The sequence below is a fragment of the Rosa chinensis genome, chromosome 3 (genome assembly GCF_002994745.2).
Source record: "Rosa chinensis cultivar Old Blush chromosome 3, RchiOBHm-V2, whole genome shotgun sequence".
Taxonomy (NCBI): Eukaryota; Viridiplantae; Streptophyta; class Magnoliopsida; order Rosales; family Rosaceae; genus Rosa; species Rosa chinensis.
The window spans coordinates 16481051-16497613 of NC_037090.1; the positions used below are offsets into that span (position 1 = coordinate 16481051).

The 16563-nt window shown below is 38.9% G+C and overlaps 1 protein-coding gene across 2 annotated transcripts; it reads left to right on the top strand.

Annotated features, from left to right (window-relative positions):
- The first annotated feature begins 1691 nt into the window (after positions 1-1691).
- LOC112192992 (ACT domain-containing protein ACR10) lies at positions 1692-5139 on the top strand. Of its 2 annotated transcripts, none has more exons than XM_040516742.1 (6): positions 1692-2209; positions 2475-2693; positions 2962-3067; positions 3616-3952; positions 4053-4295; positions 4555-5139. In XM_040516742.1, exons 1-6 carry the CDS (start codon positions 2056-2058, stop codon positions 4690-4692), a joined length of 1197 nt encoding a protein of 398 aa, XP_040372676.1. In that variant the 5' UTR covers positions 1692-2055; the 3' UTR covers positions 4693-5139. The 2 variants fall into 2 exon arrangements, with proteins under 2 accessions (XP_040372676.1, XP_024188742.1); XM_024332974.2 differs by having other exon boundaries at positions 1693-2209; positions 4053-4337.
- The last annotated feature ends 11424 nt before the right edge of the window (positions 5140-16563 follow it).

Below are 16563 nucleotides of genomic sequence, written 5' to 3' on the forward strand. Positions count from 1 at the left end.
TCAATACCAATATACTTAAACAAAGAGAACATTATGATTATAGTTTTCTTTGAAGGATGGGAATTTGTTGGATGAACCCTACCATGCTATATTTTGGATGAATTTGATAATGTATTTTATGAGCTAATATAATACATAAAAGATAAAAGATAAGTAAATTCAAACTATATTTGATTAAATTATTTAAAGAGAAATTTAAAATGTTTTTAGGGTTGAAAAGTAATTATATTGATATTTATTTTTTATTCAGGGTTTTGAATAGGCGGTGGCCGTCTTAACTCATTGAGAGTTAATATGAAAAATAATAGATTCAAAGATGATTGAATATTAGAAATAATGTCTTTATACACGTCTAAAAATAAATATATGGCTATCAAATCACTTTTAAAAGTGGTAAAAACAACAACAATTGACGAACAGTTCTGCCATCCTCATCTTTGTTGGAGAGGAAAGATCTCACATTGGAAAAGTGACAAATAAAATATAACTTATAAGTGAGTGGATCTCACTCAATTGTACCGAAGTCTTTTGTGATTAAAACTCAACACCTATCGGGTGGTTAAGTTGGGACAATATCAGTACAATGGTGGGCCACAGACCACGCTTGTCGTTGTTTAACATGGTATCAGAGCGGGTTCTTCTCCAATTGCGTCTCCACATAAGCACATATCATGAGCCCAAACCCCAAATTGGGGTTCCTTGTATTACCATCGAAATTACCAAGTGTCCGATGTGGGTCTTGGATTGTATTGACCAAGTATTCGATATGAAGACTTGTGTCCCAATTTCCAATGTGGAAATTGGATTAATTAATTTCACTTGTAGACCTAGAGTTAGGTTGCACGTGAGTGGGCGTGTTGGAGAGGAAAGATCCTAAATTGGAAAAGTGACAAATAAAATATAACTTATAAGTGGGTAGATCTCACCCAATTGTACCTAGCCCTTTTGTGATTAAAAGTCAACACCTAATAGGTGGTTAAGTTGACACAATATCGGTACAATGATGGGCCACGGGTCACGTTTGTCGCTGTTTAACAATCTTTGAGTTGAGGCATGCAAAACTCCCGATCAACATCCATAATAATCACCCCAACACTGTAGATACTGTGTCGTTATTGAAAACCCCTTATGAGTGGTATAGGAGCAAATCGAGAGATTGGGTAACTCACAGCAAATCGAGAACAACAACTCGCAATTGAAGCCTGATATTATTATTTGTCTTGAAATCGGATAGCGTCACCTGAGTTTCTTTACATTGGTATTATATTACTTGGATTTTCTTATTATCTCATACCTCTCAAAGAGAAAGATAAGTAACTTTCATTAAACACGGTAGAATGCATTTAATAATGTTGAATCTTTTCGTGAAACTCAAGAGCATTAAGAAAAAGGGGCAGAAACAAAAGTAGTCTTAGAACTGATCAAACTTCAAATAAATGATCAATTTTGTGTTTGTAATAATTTTATGAACAAATATTAGGGAATCCTTCTAAGGAGGACTAGTTGAGGACTTTGTAAATCACCGATTTGAAAGACAAGCTTTTCGATTATAGTACGACATTTATTTTTATGTAAAATTTTTTCCATGGAATTAGTTAATTGGTAATCCTATTGTTTTAGAAACTGGTGCGAGAAGGAATTGTATTTTACTTTTATTATAAGTGTAACACATAACGCCCGCCAACCCATCCTTGACTCCCCTTTGTAACCAGAATCTCGTGTCACTTCGCGATTCACAAGACTAAAAGGCTCGGCATCACAGAAGAAGAAGAGAGAACCAGGATAAAAACAACGACAAAGAAAGCAACGACAACAAGAAGAACAAGCCGCCAGTGAATCACAAGCTCAACTCCTTAAGTCAGACAGAGAGAGAGAGAGAGAGAGAGAGAGAGAAGAAGAGAGGCTTCAACTCTCTTTCTATTCATCTTCTGCTCTTTTTATGCGTCTCCTAAATTGTGCTCCTTTTTGAAACAACATCAACAACAGGGTCAGCTTTCACAAACAGAAGCAAAGTATATAATCAAAACAGAGGAGGAGGAGGAAGAAGAAGAAGACATGGGTATTCTACACGACGATGTGGTAATCATCACAGAGCCAGAGAAAGAAGGCGACCCAAGTGTGATTACCATAAATTGCCCAGACAAAACCGGCTTGGGCTGTGACTTGTGTCGCATCATTCTCTTCTTTGGTCTTAGCATTGTCAGAGGAGGTGAGACCTATAATCATTCTTCTCTTGCTATTTTTTGAATTTCAACTTCTATCAGTTTTTGTTGCTCAAATAATAGACGAGCAAAGATGAGAAATTTGAAAGTAAAGGTTCAATTTTTTTTTAAAATTTTTTTTTATGTCTTTTGATTCCTCTACTTGTTTCAAATATAGATTCTATGACATGGGTATCTGTGATTTTCCTATGAATTTGTGAAACAAGTTATGGGTACTTGGAAGTTTGACGCGTTTGTCCTTTTGTTTTGAAGATGTATCAACGGATGGGAAGTGGTGCTTCTTAGTGTTTTGGGTGGTTGGGAACCCAGGAACAAGGTGGGATTTGTTGAAGAGGAGGTTAATGGAGACTTGTCCATCTTTTTCTTCAGCTTCTGGGATTTCCTTTTACCGCTATGAATTGCAGCCTCCAAAGCCTCCAGATGTGTTCCTTCTCAAGTTCTGTTGTTATGATCGGAGAGGGATTTTACATGGTAATTTTTGGTTTTAGCGTTTAATTCTTGTTTCTGTATCTGCATGTTTCTTTAGTTGTAAATGAATCTCTTTTCTGAATGAGCAATTCTTTCTTAAAATTGTTGATAAATTTACAGTAGTTATGGGGATAATGTGAACTGGCATATTAGAGAGCCTCATAGGAGTAAGAATTCTCATCGCGATTCACAACATAGATGGAATTTGTGTGCTAAGGGTTTTTGCTAAAACCACTAATTGATGGTTTACATGCTTGTACTTATTGTGCAGATGTGACAGAGGTTCTATGTGAACTCGAGCTCACCATAAAGAAAGTCAAGGTATCCACCACCCCGGATGGGAAAGTGATTGACCTGTTTTTCGTCACAGACACTAGGTACTACTAATTTCTCTACTTATTCTCTTAAACGTCATATTGGGTGATTTTCTGGCATTCTTTTGGCTGTTTGTAATGTCTATGAAGTCCTTATGTCAGTTTGACTAGTTTCAATTGAGTGAAACTTCAGATGGAATTATAGGGTTGTAATCGTATGACTACAAGTTTGATATGCATGTCTTGTACACAAATGTGAGCTGTTGGCTGGCTTAACCTTATAGCATATGCAGTTTGGTATATGGTGTCCTTCACCATTTCACTGCATATTTGAAGATTTTGATGCATATTTTCCCCTTGCTGTTCAAGTCTTCCTCTTTTATATTTTTTGTCCAAAACTTGATTTGTGATGAGAATGTGATGGAAGGATATCTTCCAATTTTTTTTTCTTTTTTTGAGTAGTGGAACATTTCTTTTCTTTTTTCTTCTTGGGACCTCTTCTTTAGAGATTAGAGGGGAGGTGAGGTTACCAATTAGGATATACCTCACCCAAATTTTGTATTTTTCCAGGCACATATAAGATTAACGCATTGACATTGTGTTTTTATTAGGGAACTTCTGCATACAAATAAGAGAAAGGATGAGGTATCTGACCACTTAAAAGCTGCTACGGGCAATGCCATGATAAGTTTTGATATTGAAATGGTTGGTCCAGAGATTACTGCATGTTCACAGTCATCTTCATTTCTCCCATCTGTTCTTATGGAGGACATGTTTCATTTGGAAATGCCTGATGAACTCCCAAGTGGAGTAGTCACCTCTAGCTGTGATTCTGTGAATATGGACAATTCACTAAGTCCTGGCCACACACTGGTCCAAATCATTTGCAAAGATCACAAAGGCCTCCTTTATGATATAATGAGAACTCTAAAGGATTATAATATTCAGGTAAATTAGTGTGATATTCCAATAACAAAGATTTCATTTTATTCTTACAGAAGCCTTGTAGTTTTCAATATCTGATCATTTGATTCTGATTATGAACCAGATCTCTTATGGGCGCTTCTCTACAAAACAAAGAAGAAACTGTGAGATTGACTTGTTCATTGTGCAAGCTGATGGAAAGAAGATTGTTGATCCAAGCAAGCAGAATGCGTTGACATCTCGTTTGCGGATGGAACTACTTCGTCCTCTCAGAGTAGCTGTTGTTAGCAAAGGTCCTGATACAGAGCTCCTGGTTGCTAATCCGGTGGAATTATCTGGGAAAGGCCGGCCTCTTGTTTTCCATGATGTAACCCTTGCTCTCAAGATGCTGGACACTGGCATATTTTCAGTAATTACCCGATACATATTTGTAGTGTTTGGTTTTTTTCATGTAGTCCCTTTCTATGCAAATGGTAATAAGGGTTATTATAGTTTTATGAGGAATTATAGCTCTTTTTCAGGTGTTTGCTTTCAGCCATTTTGTTACAAAATGTTAGTTGTCTGGACCAGTCTCCTTGTTTATCTTTCTCTATATCTGGCTAAACATGCTCTCTGTTGTTTTGCAGGCTAAGATTGGAAGGCATTTAGTTAAAGATCGGGAATGGGAAGTTTATAGAGTCTTGCTTGATGAAGGAGATGGCTTGCCAGTTCCAAGGAACAAGATTGAAGAAGGAGTTTGGAAGATGTTGATGGGTTGGGAGTGATAACAAATGCCATCGCCGTTGCTCTTGGATTGCTGCCCGCTACTGTACAACATACTTCTCCGTGCTACCACATCACTAAATGCAATTGGTGGGATATATATCGTTAAAAGGCTAAACCAGTTGCATAGTTCGACATCACAACTTCTGTATAGTATGAATGAGAACAAATCAGTAGTGAAGACATGGAAAAGGAGAGTACAAGTACAGTTCCCATGGCACTTGCATATTGTTGTACAAAGATAGATATGTATAATGGTGCCATTTCTATCATGTTATTATAGTTTTAAGTAATCCTCTAGTGATGTGGTTGGTAGAAGTTAGGACCAAATGTGCAGTTCACAATTCCAGGCAGTCTTACCTATATTGTATGTTAGCTCTGTAGGCTAAAATGCTGAATTATAATAGAAATCTCGTTGCTATTGCCAAGTGGAGTTCCTTCAGTGTCTACGCTACTCTCTCTTTCTCTCTTCTTGAAATTGATGACATGTATATGTAATTGTTTAAGTTTAGCCTCTTACTAGACTATTGCTTCTGTTGAGAGTGAAAACTTATTATATTTATTTCAAGGATAGGACTTGAACTTGGTCATTGTTATTAAAGTATTAACATGTGCAGAAATGGAATATTGTTAAGAACTCTTACCAGCTCCCAATTCTAGTGCTTTTTAAAGATTTAGTCCAGCAAAAGCAACAAATATTCATTACAGATTCTTTTGATGCACCCCCAAGTAAGTTGGATCCAGTTTCTGCGGCAAAGACCACTGTCCTTTATTTTTTATTCAAAACTTTGGGTTCACTGTGTTTTGTTGGTTGTCCTCATCCTACTAATGCAGAGCTGACAATGCTGTCTTGCTATTTATATAAAAAAGTTCAGCTTGCATCAAATGTACAAGTAGTTTCTTTTGTTATGTATATTGTATTCCAATATAGTAACAATACTTTCAAACCCTACAATGCTGTTTAGGTATCTGTCATGAACTTTGTGATTGTCTTTCTGAGGTGGTTTCAGCACCAACTTTTGGGAGGGTAAAAAATTTGGGAACAGAAGGACCTGTACTACACCGTTGATGTCTTTATCTATCCCTCTCTGGCTCTCTGGACTGATTCGAACTCATTTCTTCCTTTATTTCAGCACCATAGCTCACTACAATTATTGTCTTCTTTTTGCCATTATTTTCCTGGTTGTTTCTTTCAGCTATTGAGAATTGAGGAAAACCTTCCACGATCCGCTCTTTCATCGACTTCAAAAGGAAGGCCGCGGTCTATGTATAAGTAATAAGTTCACACAAAAGGTGAATAAACTTTAATTTTTATTTATTTATGACAAAGTCTAGTCTGTTTAAGTATAATGTATTTGAGAGAGATTGATGAGAGAGATGTATGTCATTATAGAGAATAGGAGCCCTATATATAGGGATTACAAAGTGCATAATCTAATGTTACAAGGAATACCAATCCGTGTAGGATTAGGAAATCTAGAACCTTCTCTCCTATTGCTACTCCTAGTTTGATAAGGCACACTAATAGCTGATTTCCTTCAACACTCCCCCTTGTGCCGCTCAAACTTGGTGGTGACGCTTCATCCGTTGCCTCGTTAAAAACCTTGCCAGGTAACAAAAAACCCTGTGGGATAAAAATAACCATGGTCGAAGGACAAAAAGAGCACAACACGTCCTTCACTCTTCGAGATCGAACATGTAGACATCATAACTCCCCCTGATGTCGATATCTCCCCCTGATTGCTATAATCGTGGGAGTTCGGATAACTTTCTCAATCCGATGCTCTTCACATGTTTCTCGAAGGTGGATTTAGGTAACGACTTAGTGAATAAGTCCGCTACATTATCCTCTGATCGGATTTGATTCACTTCAATCTTTAGAAGTGATTGTTGTTGCTGATTATAAAAGAACTTAAGCGATATATGCTTGGTGTTGTCGCCCTTGATGAAACCTAACTTCATTTGTTCAATACAAGCTGCATTATCCTCATAAATGCATGTAGGTTCATCTATGGTAGACTTCAAACCACAACTTCCTTGAATGTGTCGAATTACAGACCTTAGCCATACACATTCACGTACAGCTTCATGTAGAGCAATAATCTCTGCATGATTTGAGGAAGTAGCAACAAGGGTCTGTTTCGTAGACCTCCAAGATATCGCAGTGCTTCCCATGGTAAAGACATAACCTGTTTGGGAGCGACCTTTGTGAGGGTCAGAGAGGTACCCTGCATCAGCAAAACCCATCAAGACATCATTGTCGTTTTGATGGAGGGAGATAGGAGGACGCCGGCCATCATGACAGGCGGCGGCGCCGGCGCCGGCAACATGGCCGGCGGCCATTCCATGGACGGAGGCGTTTTGCCTTTTGGGGTCCGATCCCAATTTTCCGTCATTCCTTTTCTCTCTGTAGGGATAGAATAGGCCTATATCAATCGTACCTCTTAGGTATCGAAAGATGGTCTTTACACCAATCCAATGGCGGCGTGTTGGCGCAGAGCTGTGTCGAGCTAACAAGTTCACTGCGAATGAGATATCCGGTCTTGTGCATTGAGCTAAGTACAATAATGCGCCTATTGCACTTAAATAGGGCACTTCGGCCTCTAGGGGTTCTTCGTCCTCATCCCTTGGACGAAACGGATCTTTTCCGGTCTCAAGACTACGGCCGATCATGGGAGTACTCGCAGGCTTTGCTTTATCTTCATTAAAGCGCCTTAGAATTTTCTGAGTATATGCAGACTGATGGATCAAAATCCCATCACTACGGTGCTCGAGTTCTAAACCGAGACAAAACCGTGTTTTCCCAAGATCTTTCATCTCAAATTCGGATTTCAAGTAATTAGCAGTTTCCTTTAACTCATCTAGAGTTCCAATTAGGTTCATGTCATCGACATAAACTGCTACGATTGCAAATCCGGAACTTGTTCTTTTAATGAACACGCATGGGCATATTTCATTGTTAATATATCCCTTCCCAATCAAGTAGTCACTTAGACGGTTATACCACATCCGTCCAGATTGTTTTAATCCATATAGTGAGCGTTTTAATCTTATTGAAAACGCGCTCCGTGGTTTAGAGCCACTTGATTTGGGTAATTGAAGTCCATCTGGAACCTTCATATATATCTCTGAATCTAGATCCCCATAGAGATATGCTGTAACCACATCCATAAGCTGCATGTCAAGTTTTTCGGAAACTACCAAACTGACAAGGTAGCGGAACGTTATAACGTCCATTACGGGAGAATATGTCTCCTCGTAGTCGATTCCAGGGCGTTGTGAGAAACCTTGCGCCACAAGGCGGGCTTTATATCTTACCACCTCATTTTTCTCATTACGCTTTCTAAAAAGAACCATTTATGGCCAACAGGCTTTACACTTGGGGTGTCTGCGTTACAGGCCCAAATACCTGTCTCTTTGTTAGTGAATCCAATTCAACCTGGATCGCATCTTTCCATTTAGGCCAATCTGCTCTTCGTTGACATTCTTCAACAGAGCGAGGTTCGATATCATCATATTCTATAATCCCTTTCGCAATATGATATGCAAATGCATCATCAATTGCCATAGAATTTCTATCCATCATCTCATGTACACTAGTGTAATTTATGGAGATCTCTCTATTCTCTGGAGTTGGTTCTGACATTGGAGCGTCCCCCAATGATGTCTCTTGGACATAACCATAATCCGGAATATTCTCATGAGATGGATTATTTACATCGATGATTAATGGATTATTTTGTGCCAAACTCGCTTTCTTTCTTGGGCGAGAATCCATCGAACCTATTGGCCTCCCGCGCTTCTTGGCGGGAGCCGTGGGCCTAGCCACAACGTCACCATCATTGAGAGATGGGACGTTGGCGCCATGCTCATGCATTCTTGAGTTGGCGTCATGTCCTCTACTTTTAGGGACATCAATCCTTGCAGGCACGTTTGCAGCAGGTATGTGTGATCTCGTCACTTTAGCGATATCAGAAAACGCATCAGGCATCGAATCTGCTACTTTCTGAAGATCGAGAATTCTCCGCACTTCAATTTCGGACTTGTGCGGTTCGGGGATCAAGATGAGACAGAGTGGGGACAGACCACGACAATTCCGGTCGTTCCTGTTGAACATTGATGTTCTTATCTCCCCCTAATGATGGGAAGACTGTCTCATCGAAGTGACAATCCGCAAATCTTGCGGTAAAGAGATCGCCTGTCAAGGGTTCTATGTAGCGGATAATCGTTGGAGAATCATATCCAACATAAATGCCTAATCGTCTTTGAGGACCCATTTTGGTGCGCTGTGGTGGCGCAATTGGCACATAAACTGCACACCCAAATATGCGTAAGTGTGAGACATTAGGCTCATACCCAGTCACCATCTGGGACGCAGAAAAGGGTTGAGTGGCAGTGGGCCTCAGACGAATAAGCACAGCTGCATGCAATATTGCATAGCCCCAAGCAGAAATAGGGAGATTGGTGCGCATTACCAATGCCCTAGCGACCATTTGTAGTCGTTTAATGGCGGCTTCTGCGAGACCATTTTGGGTGTGAACATGAGGAACAGGATGTTCAACATCAATCCCAATGGACATGCAATAATCATCAAAAGTCTTTGATGTAAACTCTCCAGCATTGTCTAATCTTATAGACTTAATAGGATGATCAGGGTGGTGAGCCCTTAACTTAATTATTTGTGCTAGGAGTTTAGCAAATGCAGCATTCCTTGTGGACAATAACATGACATGTGACCAGCGTGTCGATGCATCAACCAATACCATAAAATATCGAAATGGTCCGCATGATGGTTGAATAGGTCCACAAATATCACCTTGGATTCTTTGCAAGAATGATATATTTTCTTTAGTGTCCTTTGCATAGGATGGTCTCGATCCTAATTTTGCTAAAGAGCAGGCTTTGCAGAACGAATAATGGGCTTTAGAAATAACCAATGAGGATTTTGGTTGAGCCATGAAGTCACTTTTGACTTTAGAAGCAGAAATTGGAGTCAGGGGAGCAGGGGTGGCGTCAAAGCCACCCTGGAGCCGCAGGGGGATGGCGGCGCCGGCTAGTGGTGGCCGGACTTGAAGGGGGAAGGCGCCGTGAGGCGCAGGTGCTCCTCCTTGATCCAAATTTCGAGTTTTACTTCCTTTCGTTCTGAAAAAGGGATGTCCGTGTGAAGTCTTTAATATACGGATCATCATGTCACGACCTGGGTGTCCCAAACGGTCGTGCCAAAGCCTATATGTGTTGGAATCCCATAAATCATCTCTCATGACATGGTTGGATTCAATGACTCGAATAGTGGTTGCATACAACCCACTAGAGCGACACATAAGTTTCTCTAAGACTCGTTTATGTCCGTAGTCATTAGAGGTGATGCAAAGGAACTCTTGTCCATTCTCACAATGTGTTTCCACATGAAAACCATTGGCTCTTATATCTTTGAAGTAATAAAGTTCGAAAAATATGTCCATGACATGAGATAAAATAAATCGATACTTTATTAATAATAGCCAATGATTACATCAAAGTTTCGTGACCATAATCTAATCCAAAGAAAAATCAAACATTAGACAAATTGTAGTCACTCAATTCGTTCGGTAATTCCAATTAAATATGACCAGGGAAGTAGAGAGAGATGTCGGTGGAGCAAAGCTCTCTTAAGTACCACTAATCTCAATTACTTTCCTAGACATCATATTTAATTGAGTACGCCTAGAGAAAAAGAGATAATCCAATAAGTCATTTTATTGATTAAGGCATAATTGCCATTACATAATTCTTGGAAATTAAAAGACTATTCTAAATAAAAATCTGCGGCATTCTATCTTCATCGCCAGATTTAAAGTCTTTTATAGCTCGATATCTTGATTACCATTGATCAAGTACTCCATAAATACCATGAAGAGGATGCTCTCTTGATTGAGGTGTATTGACACAATACATATGGTCCCTAGAACCAATGGCGTTGGAATAGTGCAATCATGGCCAAAAAATGGCGCCATGGTGTCCAACCCTATACCCTCAACGTCATGACTCCTATGGTCATGTTAGGGTTTTCTCAATCAATTTGTTATTTTGTGTTTTTCCACAAGCATGCATAAATAATATGATGCAGAGAGCCTCCGAACAATATTTCATAACTCTTTCAAAGTTATAGTGAAGCAGATATTATTCCATCGTGCTTCTATGTTCGGAAAGTTGTGAATGTTACTAAAACGTTCACTAGGCGCAACCCAAAGGTTGTTAGCGTTATCCTCATTCATGTACTCAAACTGGAGGGCCATCTTCATGTGGCGCTTCATCAAGGTAAATGCCCTGGAATTTTCTATCTCAGTTTGTGAGTCTTGAGCGGTTCCTTTAGAACAGGGCTCTTGGATTGTAGGCAAATAAATATCCTGTGCCCGTTGAATCCAATGGAGTAAAATCGAGCTCGTTCAAGTCTTACATCCTGAAAGGAAAGCAAGAACGTATTAGTTTCGGAGTCAATGCTTCCACGAAAACTAATATAAGATTTCTGAGCCTTAATGCTACCAAGAAATCGATTTCCAAGAATATTTGGATTAGACCGAAACAATGATGTTTAAATGGTCAAAATCTATGCTCACGAACGCTCTTAGTCCGTAGCATACGAACGCTCTTAGTTCGTTAAATCGATGCTTACGGACGCTCTTAGTCCGAAGTCTTACGAACGCTCTTAGTTCGTTAATTGCGTGAATCCCCACGATTCCGCTTTTCAAGAATCGAACCCACGTTATAAGAAAGGTGGGATGTAGAAGAAGGGAGGTTTTCAAGTCCCCGAGAAAAGAAGAAATATTTAAATTTCGAATTATAGGAACTTCAAAACTTACTCTTTTGAATACTTACTTGTTGAAAATTCGGAGCAGATTCTGTTCTGAACAGCTTGTACTTCGATTGGTGTACAGATCTCAATATAACTCCGATAAGGCTGAAATTCGGAGGTTAGATGGAAGAGACAGAGACGAACAACTTTGATGAAGAAAGTTTTTCGATCTGAGCTTCCGAACTAGACGTTTCGAGGCTTGCAAGAAGACGGATGTGCACAGGAACGGGAAAAAGATGCAGTGGGTGTGCGTTGGCTTGTTTGCGCAGCAGTGATGCTTCGATGGCAGCAGGCTGGAACGCAGGGCTGCAGGAAGGGGGGCAGCAGGGGCTGCTGTGCAAGGATTGCAAGCGCACGGTGATAGGAGCATTTTAATGCGACTTTTTAACTGCATTTCCCTACATTTCTTACGTTATTTCCTTATTAAAATCCTGTTTAGGAAAGTTTCCATTCTTTGATTGGGAAAGTTCCTATTTGTAGAAAGTTTATATTTTTGTAGTTTCTATTTATCATTTTTAGTAAGTTGCCATTTTTCATTTTAGGAAAGTTTCTATTTTTCTTATTAGTTTCTATTTTTAGGACCTCCAAGCAAGTGGAAAATCTTGAGGAGGAAAATCAAAGTTGCAACCAAGTGGAAAATCTTGAGGAGGAAAATCAAAGTTGCAAGCAAGTGGAAAATCTTGAGGAGGAAAATCAAAGTTGCAACCAAGTGGAAAATTGAGGAGGAAAATCAAAGTTGCAAGCAAGTGGAAAATCTTGAGGAGGAAAATCAAAGTTGCAAGCAAGTGGAAAATCTTGAGGATGAAAATCAATTCAAGTTGAACAAGTGATAAACAAGTGGGAAGATATTTTTTACAAATTTGTCTAACATATCTAGCCTTTCATTTATGTTCATCTCCACCCTCCATTCATCATTTTTTGGGCTATAAATACACTTCTCCTCTCACTCTCAAAACACATTCCTTCATCCATTCCATCTCCTTGTCTCACCATTTCCTCTCCATTTTCCTTAGTCACCATTTCCTATATACATTCCTTCATCCATTTCATCTTCTTTGTCTCTCCATTTCCTTTCCATTTTCCTTCTTCATTCTCTAGTTTTAAGTTTCTGCATTTTCAAGCAAGGAGAGGAAGAAGAAGAAGGAGCCGTGAAGATCATATCCTCCATCATCCACCTTGAAGGCTTGCTTCCAAGATTCAAGATCCAACCATCTAGCTATCCATCTCCATCTCCACTCACGGTGTAATTCGTTCATTTTCCTTGTAACCTTTTTGGTTTCCTTGTTTGATTTCGTATGAACTTGTTTCTAGTTAACAATAATGTTTAGGGCAAAGTTTAAGCCCAATTTCTATGTTTAAATAAAGTTTTCGAATTCTATAATTGTGATTCTAAGTTGCTTATGTGAGTTTGTTCGATTAAATTTGCTTTACAGAAAACTTTTATATGTTTATCTTATTTGGGTCGACACTTGTAGGATTTGCATGTAATTGGTGCTAGGTTTAAGAACATGAAATCGACTTTTCGTTTTGTGTAACTTGAATCAAAAGTAGTAAAGGTTCTGGACAATAATCGAATTTAATTGAAGAGGATTGCAATTAGGTGGACTTTTCCATAACTAAGTTGTACACTTGAGTTGATAGCCTTTCTCTATGTCTAATGCGTTGAACATGTCATGATTGACTAGCTTTCTAGGGCTTGATTGCATGTTTGATAGGATTAATCTAGGTGCTTTCGCTTAGGTTAATTAGCATTGAAAAGTAAAATATGGGAAATCATTTGCTTTCGAATGTTTCACATGATCAACTCCTCTCTCATGACTTGGAAGAACAATTATAGGGTTTGAATCGAATTTGATTACATGGAATTGATTTTGATCTTTGTTCCTTGCGTTCCACCCTTGTATATATGTTTTTACATTTTCTTTATTTTATTTATTTTAATTTTAATTTTAAGAATCCTAATCCCCCCCCTTATTTGTGTTTACTTGTATATATTTATTCTTTATTTTATTTTGTAAATAATACTTTATTATTTTAATTCTTTATTTGTTTATACAATTGTATATATTTATATTCTTTATTTTATTTTTGTAAATAATACTTTTCTTTATTTGTTTCACAATTACAAGTGTACCCTCAATCCCCGGAATAGAACGATCCCTACTTGCTTATACTACTATGATATTTTTAGGGTTAAATTGCGCGCTTGCTTTTTAGCGCATCAATTTTTGGCGCCGTTGCCGGGGATTGAAAAATCACTTGCTAAATTGTGTCATTTATTGTATATATTTGTTGTATATAAATTGTTTAAAACTTAGTTTAAATATTATTTATATTATTGAACACAAATTTTAATTGTAGGTTGTAAATTGAGAGGAATAGGTGAAGTCTCTTTTGTTAATATTGGCCTAAACCCCTTATTGGTACCTAGCTCAGGTCCCTTAAGGTTGAGGGCGGCCTTTATTAACACTTGTTGAACTGTCTTCACACTTATGAACTTTTCATCTTAGTAAGTATAGCCTATGTGGAATGGTGTCTAGGAAGGGGACAACGTTCATGACGGGTTTTTGAATCCAGAAGTGCTTGCAAATGGGCCTAAACCACTATGTGGGAGTAGCTCATGCCAAAATGGATTTTCCTCTCGTGTTCGTCCTCCCCCACCTGGCCATTTCAGTAAGGTTGCCCAAACGATTTGAAAGGGAGTTTGTGTCTAGGCGACTATACTTGGGCCGCACGTCCACTTGATTTACCGCTTGGAATTTGATTCGATATCAATAATGTTTATAATAAAAGAAATACTTGTGAATACTCTATACGTGTAAATTATTTTGTTGTTTCACACTTTAAACTTGTAAAAATACTTTTCACGTTTTATACTCACTTGTATACTTAACTTGTGTCTTATGTACAATATACTTGTTAATTATACTTGTAGTTTGTAATTAATAGTTATACTTGTTTTTATTTTGTATTTCTTTGTTAATTATAGTTACTAACTTTATTTAATGTAGGTACCGTCTGGCTGCAAGACGTAAAATACAAGCGCTACTTGGGAGGCAACCCATGCTCAGATTTGTTTTCTCTTTCCCTATTTCTTTTTATTTTTCAATTTTTCTCTTTAGTTTTTATTTTAGGATTTGTTTTCGTAAATGTCTTCTATCTATGCTTACTTATTTCATTGCATGCTTTTAATTAATTACATTGAGGATAATGCAATATTTAAGTGTGGGGGAAGAGATTTATATTTTTGTCTTTCATTTTGAGTCCTATATATATATTTGTCTTTTATTTTTGAGTCCTTTCTATAAAAAAAAAATATTAAAAAATATTAAAAAAAAAATTGCATTCATTCAGTCTTATTTACAAAAAAAAAAAAAAAAAAAAAAAAAAAATTAAAAATTAAAAAAAAAAATATATATAATAATAATAATAATAATACTAAGCCATGTCTGCATCTCTGTAGGAGTTGAGACTGAGCTAAAGGGAAATGTGAGAGCCACCGCCATAATCGCCACCTACCTCGGAAGTAGTCTTCATGTTGCCAAAGATGTCCTCACCATGCATGGGGAATAGTGGAAGGGTTTCAATCTCCTGGTGATCTCCTCCTCGTTGTTCCATGAAAGATTGTCCTCCTGTTGTGCCAAAGGAGGTAGTACTGGTATTAGTGTTGAAGGGTGAGGAGGAATATGGGTCAACACCATAGCCGACACGTGACCCAAAGTTTAGATCAATGGATCTACCATCATCAGTAGAACTAGTGGATCCAAAATTGAGATCGAGAGATCCACCAACCGGAACGTTCCGAAATTCCTTCAACTTCTGCCTCTCACGAGCCTTGAGGTTCTGGAACCAAAAGAAGACGTTTTTGTCCTCGATCTGCCCATACTGTTTCAGATGGAGGCAGATCTCTTGAATCTGCTCTGGAGTTGGGTACTTAAAACCCTTATCATAGTAAAGGCCCTTGAGGATTCTTAGTTGAGGCGGTGTGGGAGCCCACCGGTTATTAGTCCCGGCTGCTTGGTTGTTTCCTCCATCCTCGATTTGTTGCTGGGTCTGTTGCTCCATTAGTTGCAGAGTTTGTGGTTCCATGTTGATGAAGAAAGGATTTGAGTTTCGAAAGAAAGGCTGAAGGGTTGAGAGAGAAAGGCTGGAACTCGGAAGAATTTTCTTTTGGAGTGAACAGTCGCTCAGAATGCACCTATTTCTAGAACGAGTGAGCAGATCTCCACCGTTGGATCGACGATCTCTGAGATTAAATCTACGCGTTGGATTAAAGTCACCCAAAAACACGGAAAAGTTGTTGACGCGTGAAGGACACATGGGGGAACCAAACTGATCTCGAGGAGCTGTGACAGATAAGCTACAGCCGAAAGCAGGTATGATTGCCGTAAATTAAGGAAAAGAAAGGACGCGTGGGGGAATCAAACGAATCTCGAGGACCTGTGACAGACAAGCTACAGCCGAAAGCAGATCTAAATGCCATAAATCCAGGAAAAGAAAGGAATATTTACACGTGGAGGAGTTTCTTGGGCCGTGAACTGTCATAACTCTTCTCCTTCCCGGAGAAGCTTTGTTAAAACCGTGTGCCTGTTGAGATTTCTACCCTATTTTGTGCTTTACATATACTTCCTTTTTTGTCTCCTCCAGATTTTACTAAGGTTTGTTTAAGCGTGCAGTTTCAAATTCGTTCTACTTCCTCATGGCTCGAACCAAGGTAACCCCTCGCAGGGGCGTCAATCAACGCCGTGTTCTCTCTTTGGAGGAAGAAGGTCGTCAGGCGGCCACTAGAGCTGGGCTTACTCGTCCATGGGACCATCGTCCTATCCGTGAGCGTACCCGCAGTCCCCCTCCTCTGCCTCGTCGCTCTCCCAGACTGCATCCCGGAGAGTCTTCTTCCTCACCAGCTGCTCGTGCTCCTCGGCCTATAGCCACCCTGGAAAGCTTGTCGGATTCGATTGATGATTTGCGTTCCTCTCTCCGCGATGGTATTATGGTGACAGATTGGAGAGTCAATTGCATGATCGATTACATCTCTGAGATG

Coding starts and splice junctions, on each gene's coding strand:
- LOC112192992 (XM_024332974.2), top strand. CDS start 2,056: ATGGGTATTCTACACGACGATGTGGTAATCATCACAGAGCCAGAGAAA. Junction 2,694..2,961: donor TCGGAGAGGGATTTTACATG/GTAATTTTTGGT, acceptor CTTATTGTGCAG/ATGTGACAGAGGTTCTATGT. Junction 4,338..4,554: donor TGGACACTGGCATATTTTCA/GTAATTACCCGA, acceptor GTTGTTTTGCAG/GCTAAGATTGGAAGGCATTT.